The sequence below is a fragment of the Panthera pardus genome, unplaced genomic scaffold, assembly GCF_024362965.1.
Source record: "Panthera pardus isolate Hobbes unplaced genomic scaffold, ASM2436296v1 HiC_scaffold_12, whole genome shotgun sequence".
Taxonomy (NCBI): Eukaryota; Metazoa; Chordata; class Mammalia; order Carnivora; family Felidae; genus Panthera; species Panthera pardus.
Genome location: NW_026526677.1, coordinates 2566952 through 2591930, shown reverse-complemented (window position 1 = coordinate 2591930; position 24979 = coordinate 2566952). Strand labels below are relative to the sequence as shown.

The 24979-nt window shown below is 65.0% G+C and overlaps 1 protein-coding gene and 1 long non-coding RNA gene across 6 annotated transcripts in view; both read left to right on the top strand.

The window, feature by feature from the left end:
• Positions 1-22748, top strand: part of OSBPL5 (oxysterol binding protein like 5) — a 79762-nt gene extending 57014 nt beyond the window's left edge. For all 5 annotated transcript variants that reach the window (XM_053899325.1, XM_053899326.1, XM_053899324.1 and 2 more), the window contains exons 4-22: positions 4113-4193; positions 4451-4552; positions 5632-5835; positions 6566-6650; positions 8512-8683; positions 9013-9208; positions 10956-11140; positions 11598-11679; positions 13933-14031; positions 14358-14454; positions 15360-15458; positions 17036-17133; positions 17557-17646; positions 17734-17870; positions 18316-18501; positions 18747-18873; positions 19967-20105; positions 20661-20763; positions 21782-22748. In XM_053899325.1, coding sequence (XP_053755300.1) covers positions 4113-4193; positions 4451-4552; positions 5632-5835; positions 6566-6650; positions 8512-8683; positions 9013-9208; positions 10956-11140; positions 11598-11679; positions 13933-14031; positions 14358-14454; positions 15360-15458; positions 17036-17133; positions 17557-17646; positions 17734-17870; positions 18316-18501; positions 18747-18873; positions 19967-20105; positions 20661-20763; positions 21782-21920 — 2421 coding nt within the window. In that variant the 3' untranslated portion in view covers positions 21921-22748. The remainder of the gene's footprint in view (positions 1-4112; positions 4194-4450; positions 4553-5631; positions 5836-6565; positions 6651-8511; positions 8684-9012; positions 9209-10955; positions 11141-11597; positions 11680-13932; positions 14032-14357; positions 14455-15359; positions 15459-17035; positions 17134-17556; positions 17647-17733; positions 17871-18315; positions 18502-18746; positions 18874-19966; positions 20106-20660; positions 20764-21781) is intronic.
• Positions 4-1371, top strand: LOC109246922 (uncharacterized). Its single transcript, XR_002071512.2, has 2 exons — positions 4-319; positions 890-1371. It is a non-coding gene; the product is annotated as an uncharacterized LOC109246922 (long non-coding RNA).
• Positions 22749-24979: the final 2231 nt, after the last annotated feature.

The window sequence follows — 24979 nt, the reverse complement described above, 5'->3', positions numbered from 1 at the left end:
AGAGCCTGGCCATGGGAGGAAGGGGACAGCCCGCCGTCCCCAGCCCACGCGGGCCCGGAGGAGCGGCTCCGAACCCCGGCCTGCACATCTGGGAAAGAAGGCTGGGGCGGAGTCACAAACAGTGCCGTGGGCTGTGTCATCGAAGCCGCCTTTGTGGCAAAACACGGGCCGGGGAGGCCCGGGGCCGGACCAAGGCTTGGGCTGCTCGGTGGCCTTCGGGGACAGGAAATTCTAAGGGGAGTCCACGGAGTCTTTCTGTTGTAGGCAAACCGCCGAGCCTCCCCTCCCTCTGCCTTTGCCTCTACGCTCCCTCCACCAGGTACACCCTCCGCAGGGCGAGTTCTGGAAGCACATGCGCCCACACGCCCCGTGGGCCTCCCAGGCCAGCCTCTCCTGGCCCAGGCACGGCTGTGCCCTTCCAGGCAGAACCTCTGGTCCAGGGCGGGCGCCGAGGCCCCGGGCAGTGCGTGGAGGGTGTTAGGCGTACCCTTCTGTCCCCCAGAGGGTCTCAGGCCAGGGTCCCCAGACGTTGATGGGGGTTGGTGGCTCTGGCTTCTTGCCATGGGTCTGGGGAGCAGTGCAGACAGACACGCGGTTGGCCCCCTGCCCAACCACCTGCGACCCCGTGTGATCTCGAGTGACTGCCTTGCTCCCCTGGGGCCTCGTGGCCTCATCCAGCAAAGGAGGGCTTGCTGTGGCTCTCGTGGTCTGTCCCTGTGTCTGCCTCGGGCGAAGAAGAAACCAAACCTTTGGTGGGTGCCCCCCACCTGCTGGAGACCGCATGTCCCTTCCCTGGCCGCCAGGGCCGCCAGCTGGGGAGGAGGAGTCAGAGCGTAGTTATTTGCTTACTTATTTGTATTTAATTTAATTTTTTCATTTTTAATTACAGTATAACACGCATAACCCAGATTTACCGCCCTACCCGTTTCTAAGCACGCAGCTCCGTATGGCATTAAGCAGCTTCAACTCTGTTGTGCCGCCGTCCCCCATCCGCGACCAGAACTTTCCGTCTTCCGAAACGAAACTCCGTCCCATTAAAACGCTACCCCCCCACCCCCTCCCCCAGCCCCGACGCCCAGTCTGCTTTCTGTCTTTATGAATGTGAGTCCGTGAGGTCCCCATACGAGTGAAATCCCGCAGGATCTGACCTTCTGTGACCGGCCTGTGTCAATCAGCATCACGTCCCCGAGGTCCACCCACGCCGTAACGGGTGTCAGATCGCCCTTCCTTTTTAAGGCTCAATGCTGTTCCCTGGCATGGGTGGACCACTTGGGCTATTCATTTTCTCAAGACACAAGTTTATGGCATAACAACGCTGGAAACACAGCTGTGTCTTTCTACAAGCCAATAAAACACAAGCACTGGCAGCAACCCTTGACTTGGTTCAAATTTCAGATCCGGTCCGTTCCGTAACCGTGTCTGAGCGTCTCCTGAGGGGCACGCGCTGCCGGGGTGCTGCGTCGGGCTCACGGAGAGAACGGCGTCCTGCTCTCCTGGTGCGTCCGACCTGGCGGGGGGAGGGGACAGCGCCAGACGAGACAAGGCCACCCGTAACGTGTCGGCCCCTGGCGGGGGGACCCCAGATGCCGTAGGGCAACCTGGGGCTGCCGTGAGGACGCAGCTTGGGAAAAGATACAAGCTAATACAGATCTTGTCATCTTCCTCGTGGGGCCAAGTCAAACATCCCCAAACCCGCTGTGTTAGGTGCACAACTCAGTGGTGTTTAGTGGGTGCTCAGTGCTGGGTCGTTCCGAAACCCCTCCGTACCCCCAGACGGAAACCCTTCAGAGCCTTACCTGTTTTGTTGCTGGGCAAGACGGTCGTTCTGGGGTCACGGGGAATTCTAAAGCACTCTGTGCTCAGCTTTTTGGGGAATGCCAAACTGGTTTCCACAGCCCCTGCACCGTTTCACGACCCCACCAGCAACGAGGGAGGGCTCCCCTTGCTCACGTTCTCAGCACGTTTGTACTTTCCGGGTTCTCCTTCATCGTTTTGTGGTGCTCCTGGCGGCTCTGACTTGCGTGTTGCTAATGACTGATGATCCGGCCGGGGCTTCTTGACCGACCGGATGTCTCCTTGGAGAAATGTCTGTTCGGGTTTCTCTGCCCGCCTTCGAGTTGTGTTGTCTTTGTTGTTGGGTTGTAAGCGCTCTTTATATATGCCAGACCTCAGACTCTGGTCAGATACGTGACTGCAAGTACTTCTGTTCTGCTCCATCCGGCCCACCGCCCCCCCACCACCCCCACCCCCCCCACCCCTCCCCCGGTCCCCAGGCCCCAGAGCCTGTGTCTCTTCCTCTGTTGCTTAAAGCAAACCCCACTCCTTTGAGTCACATCTGGAGGAGAGCTGGGTGGCAGGATCGTTCATTCATTCACTCATTCATTCATTCATCCGGGATGCTCACCAAACCCCCAGCTGCCGGGGCGGGGCGTGTGCTGGGACGGAACTTCCCTGGCAGGAGTTCTAGACGACAGACAGGACTGCCTGCGTGGCAGTAATTGTAAAAGGTGTGGGGCCGGCCAGGGGCAGGTATGTCAGGGTCTGAAGGCAGCAGGGCGGTCAGAGCTGTCTTCCTTCTCGGGAGTGGCTCAGTGGGGCCTGAGGACCCAGCGACAGGGAACAGCATTCCAGGCTGGGGGAACAGCATGTGCTAAGGGGGCTAAGGGGGGTGGGCCTCCAGCCCACCTGGCCAACTGCCAGCATGTGCTAAGGGGGCCGCGTGAGAGGCCTGGTTCCCCAGGAGGACAACCGGGAGCGTCTCTGTAGCTCAGTCCCGGCCCCCAGAGGCTTGTCACCCACCAAGTCTGGCACGCACGCCGTCACTTGAGCTTCAGCTCCGAGACTGGCTCTAGAGCAGAGGCCGCAGGCACCCCGTCTTTCCTGTGACTCAGCCCCAGCTCGGCCCTCACAAGCTGTGTGACCCTGGGCAGGCTCGGAGCCTCTCTGTGCCACAGTCTCTTCTGCGGGATGTGGACAATGATGATGACCCACGGCTCTCGCAGCAGCTCTGTCGCTTGTGGTGGCCTGCCCCTCCTTTCCACCCCCAGGGCCTGAAGCTTCTGAAGCTTCTCGGGGGAGAAGCGGCCACGAACCATAGGATTTTCACGTCTCACAAAATATTATTCTCTGGACGTTTTTTTGGCCACTTAAAAAGTTGAAACCGTTCTGAGCTCACAGGCTGAACAGAAAGGGGGCGGGGGGGCGGGATTCGGGCCACAGTTTGCTCCGCCCTCTGCCTCTAGCCTTTAGTCCTGGCCTTTTCTCCACTCCCAGGGCCTCAGTTTCTCTATCTGTTAAAGGACCGCAGCCCCTTCCAGCCCCAGATCCTGGATTACTGCTCTCAGCCCGTGCAGCGTGTCCAGCGGGCCTGGCAGGCTGTGCCTCGTCCTCGGCTCTGGTCTGGGCTCAGGACAGGGCCTGGGCATTGCCCACCACTCAGCAGCTCCCAGGGCACCAGGAGTGAGAGTCCCCCCTGCACGTGTGCCCCCCCCAGAGGCTGGACACACGGTAGTGGCTAGGGTGGACGCTTCCCGGCACCTCTGAGATCCTGTCCACCTGCTGTCCTCAGCCTCCCTGACTTCTCCGTCTCTGTACCCTCGGCCCCCAAGACTGCTGATAAACTGAGCAGAGGGTGTCGAACGGGTGTGAGGACAGTACCTTTCTCTGACCTCTCTGGTTCTCTTGGCCTCCAGCCCACCTGGCCACCCCCCAGCCCTCTGCAGCCCCAGAGCTCACCTGGGCGCCCCCCAGCCCTCTGCAGCCCCAGAATGCACCTGGCCGCCCCCAGCCCTCTGCAGCCCCAGAATGCACCTGGCCACCCCCCAGCCCTCTGCAGCCCCAGAGCTCACCTGGGTGCCCCCCAGCCCTCTGCAGCCCAGAATGCACCTGGCCACCCCCAGCCCTCTGCAGCCCCAGAATGCACCTGGCCACCCCCCAGCCCTCTGCAGCCCAGAATGCACCTGGCCGTCCCCAGCCCTCTGCAGCCCCAGAATGCACCTGGCCGCCCCCAGCCCTCTGCAGCCCCAGAATGCACCTGGCCACCCCCCAGCCCTCTGCATCCCCAGAATGCACGCTGATGCCCCTCCTCCCCCCAACTTGAATCTCTTTTGCAGGTAGAATACAGGCTATACAATGGGTCCGACAAGGAATGTGTGTCCCCAACAGCCAAGGTCACCAAGAAGGAAGCTCTCAAGGTGGGCACGGGCCCAGGAAGTGGGGACACAAGTGTGTCATTTGTCAGATGGGTGGGCCAGTGAGGTCACCACGGCCCGGCCTGCCAGAGGGACGGGGCGGGCTGTGCTCTGGCCACCTCCCCACCCCCACTTCTCCCCCCCGCCCCAGACTGGACGGTGGGAGCCCCGGTGGGCTGGCGGGCTGGCAGGAGGAGCGGGGGCGGGGGCCAGCTCAGGGCCTTCTCCCTTGACCCGCCCGCTGGGTTCCCTGGGCCCAGGCGCAGAAGGAGAACTACCGGCAGGAGAAGAAACGCGCCACGAAGCAGCTGTTCAGCGCCCTGACGGACCCCAGCGTGGTCATCATGGCCGACAGCCTGAAGGTAGGCCAGACGGGCGGGCACGTTGTCCCAGTCTCAGGCCTTCCCAGGGGACGTTGCAGAGTCACCCAGGAGGCAGTTGGGCGTGTTTGTTACTGTGAGTCTGTGTCCGTGTCCCGTGGAGGCCCCAGCAAAGGACCACAGGCTGGGGCTTAAAGACAGGAATGCGTTCTCCCCCAGTTCCGGGGGCTGGCCCCTGAAATCCGGTGTGGACAGGGCCGCCCCGCCCCCTAGTGGGGCATCCTTCCCGCTCCCCAGCTTCTGGGGGGCTCCAGGCAGCTCTGGGCTGTGGCTTGCTGATTCCAGCCTCTGCCTCTGCCTTCACGTGGCCCCTCCTGTGTCCGTGTGTCTGTGTCCAAACGTCATTGAATCAGAGCTCACCCGGCTCCAATGTGGCCTCATGTTCACCCGTTGAAATCTGCAGAGACCCTGTGTCCAGTTGAGGTGGGGGGGGGGGGGGCTCCTGGCCTGTGGATGGGGGTCCCAGGATGCCACGAAGCCCCGTGCCGGGCTGTGGGGGCGGGGAGGCCGTATCATAGCCTCATGGATTGGGCTTAGACTCTGTGTTTCGACGAGGGTGATGGTGGTTCCCTCAGCTCCTGGGACTTCTCTCTGCCCCCCCTAAGGTGGCGGGAAAGCTGCTGAACCCCGGGGTTGCCACCAAGGACCCCCGAGACAGGTGTACCAGCACCTGGTCACCTGCCTAGGACTTGGGCCGGCATGGGCTCCTTTTGGCCCCCCACAAAATAAAAAATCAGGCGCTACAGTGAAATTCTTCTCTGGAGCGAGAAAAGAACTGACCAACTCCAAAATTTACAAAGCTGACAATCACAACAGTCCACCGGCTGCTGGGTCCTCCGGGGCGGGGGGAGGGGCTCCGATCTGGCCTTGAACCTCACCCGGACACCTGCTCCTGGCTGCAGTGCCTCATTTCTCTGGATTCACTGTAATTTCCGAGCTCCTTGTCAAAGCCCGAGGACCTCGCCCACCGCCCAGCTCCGCCCCCAAGCTGTCCGGGTGCCCCCGGGGCGCCGGCCTCCCCCCCCCCACCCCCCCCCCCACAGCCGTGCCCCTCCCCGCAGATCCGCGGGACGCTGAAGAGCTGGACCAAACTGTGGTGCGTGCTGAAGCCTGGCGTGCTGCTCATCTACAAGACGCCCAAGGTGGGCCAGTGGGTGGGCACCGTCCTGTTGCACTGCTGCGAGCTCATCGAGCGGCCCTCCAAGAAAGACGGCTTCTGCTTCAAGCTCTTCCACCCGCTGGACCAGTCCGTCTGGGCCGTGAAGGTACCTCCGGGGGGGCCCCGGGGCTCAGGGGGGTCGGGCCCCAGGAGGAGCGAGGCCCCGCGGGCGGGCCGAGTAAGAGACGGGCGCCGAGGGGTGGCCAGGAGCCTAATCGCAACTGCTCTGTGGGCCCATCGCCACCCGGCCCCCACCCGGCCGTGGGTTAGGTCTCTCGGTGGCCGGGGACCAGATGCGGCCCGGGCGGAGCACACGGCGGGGGCCCCCAGCCTGGTGACGCGACGCGACGCGCAGAGGCTGAGGAATCCGGCCGTGTGAGCCGCTCGTAGCCCAGCCCTCCCTGCTGCACCTTCCTAACCGGGAGGCTGCCCGTCAGGTTGCCAGACAAAATCTAGAACGTCCAGTTACGGCAGGATTTCAGACGAACACCCAAATGGTTTTTTTAGTGTAGGTATGTCCCAGAGATTGCAGGGGGTATACTTCTGCCGTAAAAAGTTACTCATCGTTTCGCTGAACGGGCACCCCGAGCGTGCACGTGCCGATTACGGCCACCCGGAGACGGAGGGAACTCCAGAGCCGAGGAGAGCCCAGGACGCAAGCCGCGGGCTCGTTCTCCTCTCGCGCCTGCTGTGTCCGCGTGGCTGGGGGTCTGGCCCCACCTGGGGGTCCTGAGGCCGCGTGTGTCTCAGTGTGCGTCTGCGTGACCCCTCGTGACCCGCATCTCCGCCCGTGCCTGCGTGTCCCCTCGGCTGACGCCGGCTCTCTGTCTCTCCAGGGCCCCAAAGGCGAGAGTGTGGGCTCCATCACACAGCCCCTCCCCAGCAGCTACCTGATCTTCAGGGCCGCCTCAGAGTCCGACGGTGAGTCCCCCGCTGCCCTGTGGGTCTCCCTGGTGGGGCCCCGCCTGGAGTGGGCGCCCCGGGGGCATCGCAGACCAGGTGCACGCGGCCCCTGTCCAGACCCTCCCGCTGCCGCCCAAGCAGGACGCAGGCAGATGTCACGGGACAAGCCTGGGCTTGGGCCAGGCAGGCCTGCCATCCACTAGTTACCTCTCGGAGCCTCAGTTTCCCCAGGCCCAAACCATGAATACTGCCCGGCTACCCAGTTGTAACGACCACCCAGTGACCTTATTTAAAGCAACCAGATCGCAGCTGCTGAGCGCCACGCACATGCCAGGCCCCGTCGAATCAGCAGGTTCTCACCTGCTGATGTTTTCACCTCCGTTGACATACGAGGAAACTGAGGCACCGGCACACTGCCCCCAAGGAAACCCTGAGGTCTGGAGAGCCATCCAGTTTCCCGGGCTCCCAAGTGCGGCGCGCGTTGTTGGAGCGCCCTCCAGTGGCGGCTCTGGGGAAATGCAGCTGCCCCTCTTTCAAGCCCCTCGCGGCCAGAGCGGTGGGGGGGCGGGGCTGGTGGACTTTGTCACGTCCACACCCCAGGAGGCACCGCCCTGTTCCTGGAGCCTGTGGTCTCAGGGGAAGGAGAGCAGCCCACTGTCAGACAAGGCAGATCGGACTAAAGCGTGAGCTGGGTCCCAGATGGGCGGGGGCGCCGAGAGCAGGGAGGGTTGTCCACAGCCCCCGTGTGTATGAGGGTGGGCTTTCTGGAGGACGAGGAGGGGGCCCGGGAATGGGCCTCGAAGGATGCGTAGCATTCGGGGTGTCTGGTCCTTTGTGGCAACGACGAGGCGAGCCCCGAGCTCAGCAGGCCTCGGTGTCCCCACTCTTTTCCTGCGGGGGCTGCTCCCGTGACCCCACCTCTGCCCCCAGGGCTGGGCGCTCGGGCTCCCATCAAGCCTGCAGTGAAACCCCGTAGGACCCCGGGTGCCCCTGTGAGAACCAGGGGCCACCGTCCCTGCAAACCCTCGCCTCCCAGTCCCAGGCCCGGGATGCCCCCCAAAGGATTCTGTGGGTTTCAAAGTTAGGGAACGAGAGTCACGCTCCTCCGAGAAGCCGCACTTTGAAGGCCCAGACTAGGGAGGTATCGTCACTGTCCTTAATCCCACGCCTCGAACTCCTGAAGCTTTTCTCGGAGTAACACTTGATCACTGTGATGTGCGGTCATAGACGCCCTCGTGAGTGGAAAGGCTGCTGTTAGTAATCCCACCAGGACACCGGGGGTCGCCTTGGCGGACAGGCGTCCCCACAGCTGTGAGCGCTGCCTGGGACACGCGAGCGCTGCTGGTCTCACCCACTGGCAGCCTCCGCCAGGAAGGCAGCAGGGATGGGGGCGGGTGGATTGGGCCGGCTCTGCCTCAGGGCCACCCTCCCTCCAGGACGCCCTGGGCTGCCTGCCACGTTCAGCAGCCCCCTCCCCAGCCTGCCGCCCACTGTCCTGGCCTGTGCCGTGGGCCAGCAGGAGCCCCGGGGCCCCTGAGGCGCACCCCCTGCCCCCCAGGCCTGGGACAGGCGGCTGTCGTCAGGCAGGGCCCCGTGTGTGGAAGCTGCAGGTGCCTGGGTCTTGCTCAGGTGTGACCTTGAGGGAGGGTCTGGAGCATCCCCCGAAGGGCGTCTTCCTTCCCCCGGGCTCCTGTCTCCCCCAGTCGGGCGGGGGCTGGCCGCCAGGCCCCGTCCTTGTTCACATCTGCCACCCGCACTCGCCCACGTGCACCTGCGTGGCGGGGACACCTGGGAAGGCTCTCCAGGGGGGTGGGGGAGGCACAGGGGAGGGGCCCTTCCCGGGCTCGCAGAGGGCTCACCTCCCCCCCTCCCCCCGCAGGCCGCTGCTGGCTGGACGCCCTAGAGCTGGCTCTGCGCTGTTCCAGCCTTCTGCGACTCAGCTCGTGCAAGCAGGGCCGTGACGGGAGCCCGGGTCCTCGCCGGATGCGTCGCCCCCCTCGCTCTGCGGGCTGCCCCCCCTCGGCCACCATCCACGACCAAGACCTGTGCCCGTGAGCAGGGGCGCGGTGGGCAGGGGTCGAGCCCGGGGTCTCCGGCCTGCTGGGGACCCCAGGACCCTGGCTGTCACCGGGACTCACACGCGGGCCTCCTTGTACGTGGGGAGGGGGGCAGGCACCAATGGAGGTCTGGCCACCAGACCCCGAGGTCAGGAGGCAGCCTCCTTCACCCCGACTGGGCCCGGGGGGCCTCAGTTTCTTCACGTGCACACTGGGTTAGACCCGAGGATGTGGGTGCAGTGCCGGCAGTGAGCCGTGCCCTGGGTGGGGGCGCCTGGGCCGCACCCCTGACCTGGGACCCCCGGCACGCCCCTCCCTTCCAGGCTGAATGGCTCCTCCCTGGAGAACGACGCTTTCTCAGACAAGTCGGAGAGGGAGAACGCAGAGGAGTCGGACAACGAGGCCCAGGACCACAGCGGAAAGACAAACGAGAGCGGGAGTGTCCAGTCGGAGACCCTGGAGGGCCTGGCGCCTGGGGGGACCACGTACGTGGAGCAGGTCCACGAGGAGTTTGGGGAGGTGAGAGCCCGCCCCACCTGGGCGGCCGGTGTCGCCCCGTCCCCCGCCTCCCCGGAAAAGACAGAGGCCTCGGTGCCCGGCTGGCCCCTGGACGGGAGATTGTAGTGCCCGGGGTGGGAGTGCTGGGGGACCAGACCAGACCAGGATGGTGTCCACGACTCAGAGAGAGCCAGGGGGCCGTGAGGACTCTGCTGAGGGTGTTGGGAAAACCCTGGGGGGGTTAGGTGGGGGCCCGCCGAGGTCCAGCGAGGCCTTTAGAAAGCCAAGGAAGAAACCGGGGGTAGAAACCCGGAGCCACTAAGGAGGAGCCTCTGTCAGGAGGCTGACAAGGGCCTTGGTCCCAGGCAGCCCTGGAGGAGGGCCAAGGGGCGGGGCTCAAGACACATGGGAGGAGGACGGGCAGGTCCCAGCCCGATGGCGAGGCACCTATGAGGCCGGCAGCTGGGGGTAGGGTCAGGGCCACGACACTGGGGGAGATGCACGTGAGGGCCCTGGGGCCGAGAGCGGGCAGCCCGAGGGACCCTTCAGAGGCCCAGCACAGACGAGGCTGGGTTCCACAGAGGGACCCGGGAGACCTGGCAGGGGCCCCAGGACAGGTGTGCTAGCACAGAAAGGCAAAGCAGCTTGTGTAAGGCGGCCCAGCGGGGTGGAGACAGATACCGATCCCGCCTCCCTCGGGGTGGCTGCCTTCGGGCCACAGACACACACAGCCCTGAGTTCACAGCCCGCCTGTGCTGTGCGAGCTCAGCTGTGTGAGCTCGGGTAAGTCGCCTGTCCCCTCTGTAACGTGGGGACGACCGCAGTGCCAGTGCCCAGGGGCCACTGCGAGGAGTAAGTCTGGGGAGAAGGGGTGCAGGGGCCGCCTGGGTCCAAATCCAGCTCAGGGCCTCATCGGGGCTCAGAGGGGTAGGCAGTTGAGGGGACCCCCCCCCCACCAACTGAGTCCAGACCCGCCCCAGGCCAGAGGCATCAAAGGCTGAAGACAGTGGGGTCCCCAGGGAGGGATGATGGACTAGACCTCCGCCCGGGCTTTGTGGGACTCCCCCGTGTCCCGGCTGTACTGCCCCGTCCTGTGAGCACCCCCACGGAGCTGGCCACGCCTCTGAGACTCTGCCTGCCTCAGGGTTTGCTGGTTGGCATGGACGGCGAGGTGCAGCCACCCGACCCCGCTGCCCAGACCCAGAGGGACAAAGCCCTGAGCCCCCACAGCTCTGTCTCCTTGAGTGTGTTATTGGGAAGGACAGGTGGGGGCCAGGGCAGTCCCCACCCGGCAGTGTGACCCTGGACCCTTATTTCTAAAGGAAGCGCAGGCCCAGAGCACCCCCCGCACCCATATCTCCAGGCCACTGGGAAGACTGAATGGGCTGGGGTGGGGTCTCCCCGTACCCACCGCGCCTCCCGCCACCACTGGGTTTCAGCAGCCAGGGTGGGCGGGCTCTACCCCGCGCACAAGAGTCGGGGTCACCCAGACCGAGGGGAGGGCCCAGGTCGGCCAGGCTGGCAAGGAGTGGAGGCAGACAGCAGCCAGCCTGGGCCAGCACGTGCCCCTCTGGGTTGGGGTCGCCGGAGAGAGCAGGGGCCAGACCGGGCGAGACAGGCCGGCTGGGCTGCCGGGGGCCAGACCGAGGAAGCGCACGTCCCCCGGCCAGAGCCGGCCGCCCCTGTCCTGCCCCCCGTCCCCGCTCCCCCGGGAGGCACGGACCGGGGGCCTGACCGCAGCCTCCCCCCCTTCCCCCACCATCGGCAGCTGGGCCAGGCCTCCCAGGTGGAGACTGTGTCCGAGGAGAACAAAAGTCTGATGTGGCTTCTGCTGAGGCAGCTGCGGCCGGGCATGGACCTGTCCCGCGTGGTGCTGCCCACCTTCGTGTTAGAGCCCCGCTCCTTCCTGGACAAGCTCTCGGACTACTACTTCCACGCCGACCTGCTGTCCAGGTGAGCGAGCAGGGGGCGCCCCTCCCACCCGTGTGCACCCGGAGACCCCAGCCTCCCTCAGCCCCCGGCCCCTTCATGGATGTTTCCGGAGGGGCCCCGGGGTCCGCGGCTGAGCTCAGCCTCGTAGCGGGCCCCGTGTCCAAGACCGGCCCCAGGAGGAGCAGGTCGAGAGGGAGGAGGGGGGCAGGCTGCCCGTCAGGTCAGGGCCGGAGCCGTCAAAGGTGAGCGTGGGGCCAGCCCCGAGCACCTTCTGTGTGTCCCGAGCTCTGGGCGTTGGTGCCCTCAAGCCGAACCCTGCAGGCTGCGGAGGCTGGAAAGAGGGAGGCTCGGGAGCTGGGCGAGGGCGGGAGGAGCCCGGTGGCCCGTGTCCAGCCAAGCGGATGGAAGGTGGACAGGGCAAGAGGGTGGCCTGGGGGATCCCGGCCTGGGCTGAGGGGCCTCTCCCGTCCTGGCACAGGGCCGCCCTGGAGGAGGACGCCTACAGCCGCATCAAGCTTGTACTGCGGTGGTACCTGTCAGGCTTCTACAAGAAACCCAAGGTCAGGGCCCCGGCGGGGAGGGCGGGCCCAGTGGAGGTGTGGGGCTGCGGGCCCCCTGATCTCACTGCAACCCCAGCAGCCCTGTGCTCATCAGAGCCCGAGTCTGGGTTCTCAGAAAGGTTTCCATGACTCCCAAGATGCATCACGAAAAGCGGGTCCCAGGGGTTCCTTGAGGTGCAGGGGCGAGAGCCCTTTTCCCAGCACCGCTGTGTATGGCCGCTGTGTCTCTCAGACCTGGAGGGTCCTGCTTGGGCCCTTTGGGGGATTCCGTGGGACACGGGCGTGACCGTGTGGTTCTGGTTCTGCTCCTCCACTGCGCCCAAGGGGAAACTGGGGCTCGGGGAAGGGGAGGGACGGCCCCAGAGTCACACAGCAGATCCAAGGTCTCTTAACTGCCTCGGGGCCCTCGGCAGGGCGGGGTGCGCGCCCACGTGGCGGCCCTGGGTGGGGCGCTGCTGGGGCAGAGAAGGAGCGTCTGTCTGGGAGGCTGGCCAGGGCAGGACAGGGCGCCGCAGGGGCGGCTCCGGGCGAGATCCGGGCAGCTCGGCAGAGAGGGAGGAGCGGACAGGAGGCTCGGACAGGCGGGGCAGGCGTCCTCCGAGGGCACCTGCCAATTTATCGCTCATGGAGCCCGGTCTCCGGGGGGAAGTGCATGTGTGCACACGCACATGCACATGCACACACATACAGGCACACACGCACACACGTATAGGCACGCGTGTGCACACATGCATGCACATGTGCACATACACACATACAGGCACACCCTGACACACACATGTGCACACACATACACGCACAAGTACAGGCACACACATGTGCATGTGCGCACACATTCCTATGCACACACAGACACATGTGCGTGCACACACGCACACGTGCACATGCTCACATGCACGCGTACATGTACACACACATATAGGTACCCACATGCACACATGCACACACATACAGGCACACACTGACACGCACACATGTGCACACACACATACTCACATGCACAAGTACAGGCACCCACACACACACGTGCACGCACACACACATACAAGCACACATGCACACGCACATGTACACACATACAGGCACACATGCACACACGCATAGGCGCACACTGACATGCACACACACGCACAAGTACAGGCACACACGCACACATGTGCGTGCATGCACACATTCCTATGCACACACAGACACACGTGCGTGCACACACGCACATGTGCACATGCTCACATGCACGCGTACATGTACACACATACAGGCACACACTGACACGCACGCACGTGCACACACACAGTCACATGCACAAGTACAGGCACACATGCACACACATGCACACACGTATAGGCACGCGTGTGCACACACATATAGGCACACACTGACATGCACACACGTGCACACACACATACACACACAAGTACAGGCACGCACGCACACACATGTGCACGCACTCACACGGACACATGTAAGGCACGCACATGTGCGTGTGCACACACATACATGTACACACACTTACAGGCACCCACATGCACATGTGTGCATGCACACACACATACAGGCACACACATAAGGCACACATGTGCACACACATGGACAGACATAAGGCACACATGCACACATGCACACACTCACAGGCACACACGTACAGGCACTCTCACTCACACGTGCACACACACACTCACATACATACAGGCACACACATGTGCGTGCGCACAGAGGTCTGCTGGATGGCGTGAAGGGGTGGCCAGCTGCTGCCGATCAGATGAGGGGGTCCGAGACCCGGAAGGAGGGCTGTCCTGAACGGGAACTTGTTCCCTGCTGCAGCGGGGACGAACCTGGGCCGTTTGCGGGAGCAGAAAGGTGGTGAGCGGAGTTGGGGAGTGGGGCGCAGGGCTGGGGGCTTGGGGTCCTACTGAAAGGGTCAATAGAAGCCACTGGGGGCTTCGAACAGGCTGTGCCCTGGTTTCACCCAAAGTCCAGGGAAAGCGTGACCTGCTCAGGGTCTCCGGTCCCCCTCGGAGCCAGGAACCGGACAGGACACCTCATGGGCTGCCCCCCCGGAACGTAAACCATGGGCAAAGCGTGTTCTCCCCAAAGCAGAAGTGGGGCGCTGCCCCCAGGTGCTGGTGGCCAAGCAGGCCGTCCCTTGTAGGGATGGGGGTGGGCAGTGGGCAGCCCCCCAGGTTGTCCCTGCGTCCACACCCCGTCCCGCTTGGGCCCAGTTCCTCACGTGCGCTTCTCGGTCATTGCCCGCAGGGGATCAAGAAGCCGTACAACCCCGTCCTGGGGGAGACCTTCCGCTGCCGCTGGTTCCACCCCCACACCAGCAGCCACACCTTCTACATAGCGGAGCAGGTAAGGCCCGGCCGCTCCCAGGCGGCACGCCGGGCCCGTGGTGGGCACTCCGACCCCAGCGCACGTTCTTGGCGGCCCCCCGGCCGCCGTCAGGATCCTCCCGGGAGCTGCAGTCGGGGACAGGCCCCGGGACAGCAGAGGTGCTTCCTCGGGAGGGGACAGCCCACCCTGACCCCCCGGGCGCCCTGCACCGCTTCCCTGGGCAGCGGGACTGAGAGCCGGGAATGGCCAGGAGGCATGCGGTGGGGCAGGGGACGGGGACTTCTCGTCAGGAAGCCGGGCTCTGCCCTCCCCGGGGAGGACTGTCCTCTGTCCTCTGCCCGCAGGTGTCCCACCACCCGCCCGTGTCCGCCTTCCACGTCAGTAACAGGAAGGACGGCTTCTGCATCAGCGGCAACATCACAGCCAAGTCCCGGTTTTACGGTGAGGGGGCTCCCCTGGGCTGTCCCAGCCGGGGGATGACGGGGCCCCCTGGATGCGGAGGTCCCCAAGACCGCACGGGGTGGCCGGCTTTGTCTCCCTCCCCACGTCTCCAGGTCAGGGACCACGTGGGTGGTGAAGAGCTCGGGACCTGGAGAGAGGCAGGGTCCGTGCAGAGCCCGGCCGCCCCTCAGCCGCAGGGAAGGCACGTCCTGCGGGGACGCTGTGAGGGTCACGGGCAAGGACCTGCGCCAACAGGTGCCGTCTAGAGCTGGGCTGTCCAGTGCGGCACCCCTAGCCACGTGTGGCTCTTTAAATTGATCAAAATGAAGTTTTAAGAGCAGCTCCTCAGTTGCCCTGCACTTGCTCTGTGGCCCCACATGGCTCGTGGCTTCTGTCTCCCCAAAATCCGAACAGAGTAGGGACGCCTGGGTGGCTCGGTCAGTGAAGCATCTGACTCTTGACTTGGGCTCGGGTCATGATGTCACGGTTCGTGAGCTCGAGCCCCACGTTGGGCTCTGTGCTGGCTCTCCCTCTCTCTCTCTCTCTCTCTCTCAAAATAAATAAATAAACATTAAAAAAAAAAAAAAAAAAAAACCCAGGTAGGGGTTGGGCTAGTTTGCAAACGTTTGCGGCCTACGCCCTGAAAATCCCCCCTTCGGTAAGTGAAATCAACGTTAACATGTGGCATCCTGGGTGGGCCTTTTCCAGAATCTGAGTCACAGAGAGGTTAAGTGACCCACAGGGTTAGTGAGAGGCCCGGCTGCCCCACAGTCACACAGCTGGAGGGACAGGGGCCTCTTTCCACCTGCTGGAAGGGAGCTCAGACCCTGTGACTTAGGGGGCGGGCCCCCGGGGTCCTGAGGGTCCGTCTCCACTCACCGGTGCCCCCGGCCGCATCTCCGCAGGGAACTCCCTGTCGGCTCTGCTGGACGGCAAGGCCACGCTCACGTTCCTGAACCGTGCAGAGGATTACACCCTCACCATGCCCTACGCCCACTGCAAAGGTGAGGGGCTCCCTTTGCCCAGGGGAGCAGCGCCCAGGCCGGCTCCCTCGGTGCAGACGCTCTGGTCCTTACTGGTCGGTTGAGGGTGCGCTCGACTCTTCAGTGACTTCCTAGCTGGGTGTGGGACTCCTCTCGGAAGACGTCTTTGGGCCCTAACACCCCGCTTCCTTCCCGGTTGGCCCCACGGGAGCGTGACGCTTCCTGGCATAGACCACGAGGCAGGCATTTCTGCAGGAAGCCAAGCTTCCTGCCAGTAGGAAATGGTGTTTTGGTATCACAGCTGCAAGCCAGACCTGCCTCTTAGGAGTGCTTCGTCATTGCCTCTAGGACTTTCCAGTAACTAAACAGTAGCTAATCATCTTGGTTTTTTTGGTTGTTTTTTTTTTTAAGATTAAAATACATCACGAGTTTACGTGTTTCCAATCCAGATCCTAGACGTCGGACTTGTATTTAGTCCTGGGGACCGGGCATCTGGAACGTCTTTCTCCCTCTTGCCACAGAGCCCCTTTCTAAGTGACACCACCACGGTCACCTTTCCTCTCCCACACCACGCACACCGGTCAGAATAACACTGACCACCCAGCCCAATCTGTGCTTTCACTGTGATGATTGGTCTTATCTTGGCCTGTCTCCCCGGGGTCTGTAAAGTCCTGGGGACTGATCCCCCTGCAGGATCCCACTACCAGGAAAATTCCCACTTGGTTTTAGTTTCGTTTTCCTTTGGCAAATGTCAAGTTTTAAGTGCTTGTGGAAATGCAATGTTTACCTGGTTCCAAAGTCGAAACCACAGGTGTAGTCAGAGGAGGCTGGTGTCTGTCTCGGGACCCTGTCCCCACCAGCAGAGAGGGGGCCACCCCCCCCCCCCCCCGCTCTGCAGCGCCCCGCCCCACTTGGTGCAGGGCCGTCCTGGGCAGCACGCAGGTGTGCCCGTGGGATTTGGGTGTTTCCCAGCCCTTTTCTGTTCCAAGTGGCTCGTCTTTTTTTTTTTCTTCCACGTTATCCCACACGCCCAGGTGTTTTACAACCGACACAACACAGCTCTTGTCTTTAGTTAGAGTAAGTCTTCCGTATGGCCAGAAACGGGAGATTCATCCATTCCTACGTTAATTAAAAAATATGTGTGTTACTTTAAATAAATATGCCGGGCCAATCCCGGGCGCAGCCGTGAGCGGGGAGGATGTAGGAGCTCACGTCGGGGCCCAAACTCCAGAGCAAATGATAGACGGTGATGAGCGTCTCGTGGGGGCCCTGGGAGCCTGGAAAGGGGGGGGTCCTGGAGGAAGGCACCCAGCAAAGGGCAGGACATTCCCTGGACAGAGCAACTCTTGGGAGCAAAAGCCCTGGGGGTAGAGACTCCGTTCCCTGGGGGCAGAGGGTCACCGAGGAGCCAGGTGTGGTCGGGGTAGCGCTCCCCCTGACCGACTCCTCTCCATCCCAGAGACTCTGCCCCCAGGGGCCCCTGTCCTCTCCCCCACCCTGCCCCTTCTCCCCGTCCTGGGGTCCGACACCGGCCTCCTCGGGGTCAGCGTGGCTGGGTCGGGACGACGAGGCAGGACCGAGCAGGGACTGTGTTTCAGGAATCCTGTATGGCACCATGACCATGGAGCTGGGCGGCAGAGTGACCATCGAGTGTGAGAAGAACAACTTGCAGGCTGAGCTGGAATTCAAGCTTAAGGTAGCACTGGCCGCCACACCCCCAGCCACCTCAGGGCAGGGAGGAGCCCTCTGGCGCCCCGGGGTTTCTGGAGCAGATGCCCATGGGAGGAGGGAGCTGCCCTTGGCATCTCTGTGGCACAGCCAGGGCCAGGAGAGAGGAGGGGCTTCCCGCAGGCCGCACGGTGGGGCCGGCACAGGCCCAGACCCCTTCCCCTCCATGGGGCGCACGCCCTGGGGGCATCCTCGAGCTGAAGCTGAGGCTTGGGGTGAGCGTGGCCGCCCCCCGGCTTTGGGTCCCATCCTAGCCTCCCACGTCCCGGGGGCGGGGGGCCTGCACCCTCATGAGGAAGGGGCCTCCTCCTCCCCCGGCCCGCGGAGGGGCACAAGGGTCCAGGGGAGGCCACCGACCCCTCAGCAGCACTGTCGCGGGGCGTCCCCGCAGCCTTTCTTCGGGGGCAGCACCAGCATCAACCAGATCTCGGGGAAGATCACGTCCGGAGAGGAGGTTCTGGCCCATCTCACCGGACACTGGGTAAGAGGCTGGCGCAGGCAGGCCCCCGGAGCACGGGCACAGCCATGGGGCCAGCACCTCTGACCTTGCCCGGGCCGTCTGGGGCAGGACAGAGAAGTGTTTATCAAGGAGGAGGGCCGAGGAAGCACCGAGCTCTTCTGGAACCCGAGTGGGGAGGTCCGGGGGCGGAGGCTGAAGCGGCACACGGTGCTATTCGAGGAGCAGACCGAGCTGGAGTCGGAGAGGTGAGGCCTGCCGGCGGCCGCGGGACCCGGGACCCCAGCCCGCGGTGGCTGGGCAGGCGGCTGTGCTCCCGGTCGGCAGGGCTACGGTGCTTTGAGCTTGTCCCAGGATGTCGCTGGCAGGGAGGGTGGACCAGAGCCGACCTCTCATGACAGATGACATGTCCCACTGGGGCAGCTGCCGGGGGGGAGGGACGGAGGGCTTGGGGACCCGTCACTGCCCGCAGGTGACCAGCAGCTCCACAGGGAGGACCCTGCGGGCGAGGGGTGTGAGCTCAGAGTGGGAAAGAACCATCTCATTGTGCGTAGTAAACAGCACCCTAGGAGAGAGAGTGAGCTGCCTGTCCCCGGAGGCAACCAAGTGGAGGTTGCTCTAAGCCTCCCCTCCGGTGCCAAGCGGGCGGGACAGCCCAGGGCCCCCGGCTCAGAGCGAGTGCCCTGCTCGCAGGCTCTGGCAGCACGTCACCAGGGCCATCGGCGAGGGCGACCAGCACAAGGCCACACGGGAGAAGTTTTCGCTGGAGGAGGCACAGCGGCAGCGGGCTCGCGAGCGCCAGCAGAACCTCACGCCCTGGAAACCGCAGCTGTTCCGCCTGGACCCCGCCACCCAGGAGTGGCGCTACCTGCACGAGGAGTGAGTGCCGGGGGGGCCCTGGGGCCACTGCTCCACACGGGGCCCCGGCTGCCCTGGAGGGGCAGGGATGGGGGCGGGAGGGTCCTCCCGGGGCTCCGCAGCCGCCCTCCCGTGGGCCCTGCACACAGGCCTAGGCAGTAGTCTCCCTCTGGGGGGTGAGCTGGGGGGCTGAGGCTGGGCCAGGACGGGTCCCCTCGCCCCAGGGGCCACTGCCTCTGCCAACGGAGACCCTCCGGACCCTCCAGCCGCAGCCCCTGGGATCCCCTGAAGGACATCGGCCAGTTTGAGCAAGACGGGGTCTTGCACACCGTGCAGCGGGGGACCACGGCCCACCGGACCGCCTTCCTGGGCAGCCCGGGGCCCAGGCACCAGGTGAGCTCCCCCAGGGTCCCCGCCCGGGGTCGACCTCAGCGGCGGGAGGGGACCGTCAGGCGGTGGGTGTGGCGGCCGCCCCCCACCCTCACTCTTACCTGCCCGCCGCTCCCCCTCCGGTATCCCCCCCCCACGCACACTCGTCCCCTCCCAGTAGGGCCTCCTCTGCGCCCGCTCCCCATCCCCTGCCCTGCCCCACCCAGCACGGCACCCGAAACGCCTGGGTCTGCAGGAGGCTGGGTTCACAGGGCAGCCAGATGCGCAGGGTGCCGTGCGGGGGGCTGCTGGCTCCTGGCCCGCCGCCCCCCGGAGGTGCCCTCCGTGAGGCTGACAACCGATGAGGAAACCGAGGCTCAGGGCAGCCTGGGGGCCCGGCCGGGTAGGAGGAGGAGCGGCCCCGGCAGTTGCACAGGTGCAGAGGGAGAGCGGGGAGAGGAGGCAGGGGGGCTCCCGGAGGCGAGCAAGAGGTCTCCTGAGGGAAACCCAGGGCGCAGCCCGTGAGGGAAGCCTGCGGTGTTCTCCACGGGTGCCACCCACCCCACGCGTCGCAGAGTCTGTGTGCGAACAGAACGGCATCTGCTGGACCAGCGTGCTCGCAGCTGGAGGCCGGCAGCCACACAGGCAGGACAGGCAGGGTGGCCCCAGTCTCCCCAGCAAGCAGGGGCCACGTCTCTCGCCGTCCACATGACACCCCTGCCGTCGCCCCTCAGCCCTGACTCGGACAGGCAGCCCCAGCCGCCTCCACCTGGATGCCCCCCGGGCCCCCCCCCACCCTCTCCGCAGCCCCTCCGGCCGGCCACGCCTCGGCCGCCCCTGTACTCTGGGGAAGCATTGGGGGTCAGCCAATCCTGGAGGTCCCTCTGGACGCGTCTCCCCGGTGCCGGGGGATCCCTAGCTGTCAGCTCACACAGCGAGACGGGACCAGCGGCCACGGCCGCTCCTTCTAGAGCCGTCCCGGCATAACCGTGCCGCCGTGTCCGCGGGCCGGCACATCCCCGGCAGGGCCCCTGGGGCTCAGCCGGAGCACGAGGCCAGCGGGGGGTGTGGTGGGCACAGGCGGGCCCCCAGCGGCAGCGGCTCTGCCTCTTTCTAGGGGCCCGGCCCACACCGGCGGCTCCGCAAGGCCAGCGACCAGCCGTCCGGCCACAGCCAGGTCACGGAGAGCAGCTCCACGCCCGAGTCCTGCCCAGAGCTCTCTGACGAAGAGGAGGAGGACGGTGACTTCATCCCCGGTGAGCCCTCCTGAGCTGGGTGGGAGGGGTCGGAGAAGCGGCTGCCCCGGCAGGTACAGGGTCCGCCTCGACCCTCCTCCCAGGGGCCCTCACCCGCCTCCCTGAGCCCGGGGGGCGGACGAGGGGCGTGGAGGGCAGCGGTCCCCAACCCTGTACTCGGGGGCGTGGGGTGGTGGCGGTGAGGCGCCTCCCATGGCTGGCAGGGGCAGCGTGGGGGGCGGGGCTGGGCAGTGTCTGTCCGCCTGTGACCCTCCGGTTCTGCCCCTGTGTGTCTCCGACTTTGTCCCTGCCTCTGTGGAGGATGGGCTGTGCCTCAGCCGTTTCTGTGTCCCAGGGCTTGTCAGAGACCAGCTGAGCTTGGCCAGGGGTGGGGGACCGGGGGAAGGGGGGGACCCTCGCTGCCCGTGCTTCTAATCCTCGAGGGGTTAGCCTCACCCGAGAGGTGCGGCGTGGCCCTGGGGCCCCCTTGCTGGCTCCCGGGACACGCAGCTCACCTTAGATTCCCCCTCCATCCCCTGTCCCCTGGGTCCCGTGACGTGCGGCCGGCCACCCCAGGCAGCGAGAGCCCGTGCCCTCGGTGTGGGAAGGAGGCTCGGCGGCTGCAGGCGCTGCACGAGGCCGTGCTGTCCATCCGGGAGGCCCAGCAGGAGCTGCACAGGTAGGCTCGCTCCCAGGGTCCCCGCCTGGAGAGCGCCAGGGGCTCTGGAACCCGGAATGTCGCTCCGGTGCCAGAACCCTGAAGATTGGCCGGGGGTCTGGTGTCATGAGGACAGGACGAAGGCTCCCTGGGCGGTGTGGGGGCTGCAGGGGATCCCCCTGAACAGGATGAGCTGGCGATGCTCGGGGGGCCCCCTAGCTCTGTGCTAAAAACATAAATAGCAGGATGCCTGACATAGGGTGTAGGCTTGGAGGAGCCTGGGCCTTGAGTCAGTGTGAGTCAGAAGGCACTGCCCTTGGGGGGGGGGGGAGGGGAGCATGGTGCCGGCCTGGAAGCAGAAAGGAAGCTGTGGGAGCAGCCGCCTGGCCCCACACAGGAGGCTGGCTATGAGGCATGTGGCCAGAGAATAGCCAGAAGTTTCCAGGCACACGATGATAATCCGAGGCCCGGGTGGGGGTTACTGTCCTGGGGCGGCCGTGACGCCGTGCCTAGACGGGGCTCGCACCACAGGATGCACTGTCCCCCCTGCCGTCCTGGAGGCCGGAGCCCGAGGTCCAGGCGTGGGCGGGGCCGGGTCCCCCCGAGGCCCCTCTCCTGTGTGTGGCCGGCCGTCCTCTCCCTGTGTCTTCACGGGGCTGTCCCTCCGTGCGTGTCTGTGTCCCGATCCCCTCTTCTTACAAGGACCCCGGTCACGCGGGATCAGGGCCCACCCCGGTGACCCCGTGTCACCTTAATTACCTTTTGAGAAAAATCCATCTCCAAAAAGAGTCACCTCTGAGGTGCTGGGCGTCAGGCTCCAACGTATGGCTTTGGGGGAGGGGGAGACGGCTCAGGCCGACAGCGGGATGGGAAAGGGGGTACAAGAGCCCCCGCTGCCCCAGCCGTGACCCCTCCCTCCCTGGGATGTGTGCCCGCCGCCTCCGCCCTGCCCTGGGACCCCTGTGTTGACCAGCCGTCCGCTGAGGGGAGGGGAGGCCCCCCTGTCTGGGCCCTGGCTCAGCCTCCACCCCATTTGCAGGCACCTCTCGGCCATGCTGAGCTCCACGGCGAGGGCCAGGCAGGTGCCGGCCCCAGGCCTCCTACAGAGCCCGCGCTCCTGGTTCCTGCTCTGCGTGTTCATGGCGTGTCAGCTGCTCATTAACTACGTCCTCAAATAGGAGCCCCTTGGGGACAACGTGGGCATCGCCCGCAGAACTGGGCCGGCCCCAGCCCTCCCTCCCAGGCACCTAGCACTTTAAGCCAGCCCGGGGGAGGCAGACAGACCCACGAGCGCGGCCACTGTGGCCGGACGGGCCCGTGGCGGCAGGAGGACCGCAGGAAGGACCTGGGGGGCCATCCGGGCTCCTCCAGGGGAGGTGCTGACCTTTCCCGTGGGGCCCTCCACCCAGGGCCGGCCTTAACGCTACCGCCAAATGCAGCTTTCGTGCCCCCCCCGCCCCCGCTCACCTGGCCTGCCCGTTCCCCTTCCGGCGCCCGCTCGCCCCGCGAGAGTGACGGAGGCGGGGGACAGGGCGCCCGCCCAGGCTCTGCACGGTCACTCCCCAGGAGGGGTGAATGGGAAGTTTGTGTGGAGCCACCCGGGGCCTCCCTCGTCCTGCCGCACAGTCCCTTCCTTCCTGAGCCCCGACCCGCGCTGCCCGAGGCGCACAGAGGGGCCTCCAGTGGACTCCCGGGCAGGCCGGAGCCACTCTGGAGACAGCGTTTGGATTTCGTTCTGTTTGCTGTTTGGACGGGACCCCACCACACCCGCCAGTGGAACCCCCGCCACCTCCCACAGCCTGGGCGAGCCAAGGGGGGGCGGACACACCTGACCACAGGTGTGCACAGGTGTGCACGTGTGGGCTGTGGTGCACAGGGGCGGCTCCGCTGGCCCCGCATCCCCCGGGTCGGGGAAGCCCAAGTTCGCCACTTTGCTCAGACTGCTGCACGGTCTTCCTGTTTTACACTTTTTTAATAAACGCGGTATTTTAGGCAGGCTGCAGGCAGCGTCTGGCATCCCGCCTCCGTTCCTCTGTCAGGTGCCGCCGCGGGCGTGTGCGTGTGCACGTGTGTGTGAGCACCTGCGCGTAGAGGTACACACAGAGCCTTAAACTGCGTGTGGCGATGCCGTCGGCACAGATGGTCTCGTTTTCCGGTTTTGGTCTGCAGGCTCTTGTCCCCGCACCTCCCGCCCAGGTTTGGGGGCGTGTCTATGCCCCTTACCTGGAAGTAAACAGACCCACGTTCCGTGCTGTCTTCTTGGGGAACTTCTGGAAAGATGGGGGAGCCTTCCCAAGGAGAGACTTGGTGCCCACAGGGGCTGCCTGGGGCTGGAGGTGCCCAGGGAGGGCCCGAGGCCATGAGGATGGAGAGGAGGGGCCGGGAGAGGACGGGGTGCGGTTTGCAGGGAACCGTGGGAAGCAGGCCCACCCTGTGGACCAAGTGCGGGGAGACGGGGGTCCCGTCCACCGTCCGACAAGCCAGCTGAGGACATAGGTGGCCCTGCCCCGTCTAGGGAGCCACTGAGACTGTGGGTGACCCTGAAGCCCATTTTGCCTGATCTCTTCCCCCCCCCCCAATAACCACCCTCTCCCCCTCACTGCTGTCCCCAGCCCAGCCCTTGCTTTGACTCCTCCGTGGCCACCGCCCCGGGTACTCCCAGCCATGAGGGCCGGAGTGAGTGGGCCCTGTCTCTGCTGGGACGGCCCAGGAGGCCCCTGAAGGACAGTCTGGGTACAGCCAGCCACGCACCCCACGTGCCCCGGCCAAGGGGGACCTGGCCCACCCCTAGGAGTACCTGGAGGGGAAGCGAGATGAAGGGAAAGAGGCAGGTAAGTGAGAGAGGCACCTCGCCCCTCCAAGCCTCTCCCCCTCGGTCCCCAGGACTGGGCGGGGCTCTGGCGGGGCTGAGGATGCCTGCCTCTCGCTGCCTGGCTCTGGGGTCGGATTGCCCCCAGACTGGCCTCGGACCCTCAGGTGGAGGCCACCCCAGTTGGAGAGCGGGTGCCCTCAAGGTGGTCGCAGATGCCACGGCAGGTTGCTCTGGACAGAGCGGGCCCGACCCACCCAAGCACAGCCCACCCCCCCCGCCCCCCACCGCCCCCCGCAGCCTCAGAACCGCCTCTACAATGATTTCTGCGTCCTTGGTGGGCCAAGAATTATTCTAGATCGACAGGGAAAGAAGACAGCGGAGTCATCCCACAGAGACAGCTGGTCCGACATCCAAATGGGTGGTGACGAGGGCACATCGCAGCACCTTGAAATAGTAAAGACTTGGACGTGATGTCTGGGTCCACGGGGCTGGCTCTCGGGCACAGAGACGGTGGCGGTGATCTTGTAGAATGATGTGGGTCCGGAGCGGCAGCTCCCATCCCTCCCCGCACCCCAGACCCCCCTTCCTGGCCTCCTTGAAAACATACCTGGCTTGGCTCTCGGCCATCTGTGCCAGACTCGACCGGGAGGGTAGACGGGGGGAGCGACGATCCTCGCTTCCAGCCCTGCCCCCAAGGAACCCCAGGGCAGGAGGAGATGCGGCTTCCCCTGTGACACAGTGACAGCCACCTTGCTGACAGCTCTCATCTCCTTGGATGAACTGCCGGCAATTTCTAGGAGCAAGATCTCCTGATGGAAGCGACCAGGTCCCCGCAGGACTGGGAGACCATCCCCCTCGCACCCCACCCCCAGAAGGAGCAGGCAGCTGCCAGTTCCCTCCTGGAGTGCGGGGCTCTTGTCCTGGACGGTTGTCGGAGGGTTAGGGGACCGAGGAGGGGGGTGGGGAGTGCAAGGGCCACGTTCTGTTCACCCCCCCGGAGAAAGGGTCCGATTCCCACAAAAGAACCACCACCGCCCTGGTTCCAGGGCATCCACCCCAACAGCCCCCTCCCCAACTCCACGCTGTGTGCTGAGCGGAGAGGGCGGGACCGATGCGGGACACAGGGGGACTGTGGTGGCCACCTGAGCTGAGGTCACGGCCCTGACACTCGGCTGGGGGCAGTGTGTCTGCCCGGGAGGGACTCCCTGTCCCCTGTCCCCTGTCCGTGTCCCTGGAGGAGAGCCTCAGACCACACATAGTCCCATCAAGGCATCTCACTAGCAGAGTGATGGCCCTTGCTGTGCCCCCTGCTGACCGCCTCTCCCCGTCAGTAAAGAGGGGCAGTAACGTTGACCCCACCGGACCATCAGGTTTTTGTTTTTATCGCTGGTTGGTTCGAATACAGGGCAATGTTGGTTTGGGGAG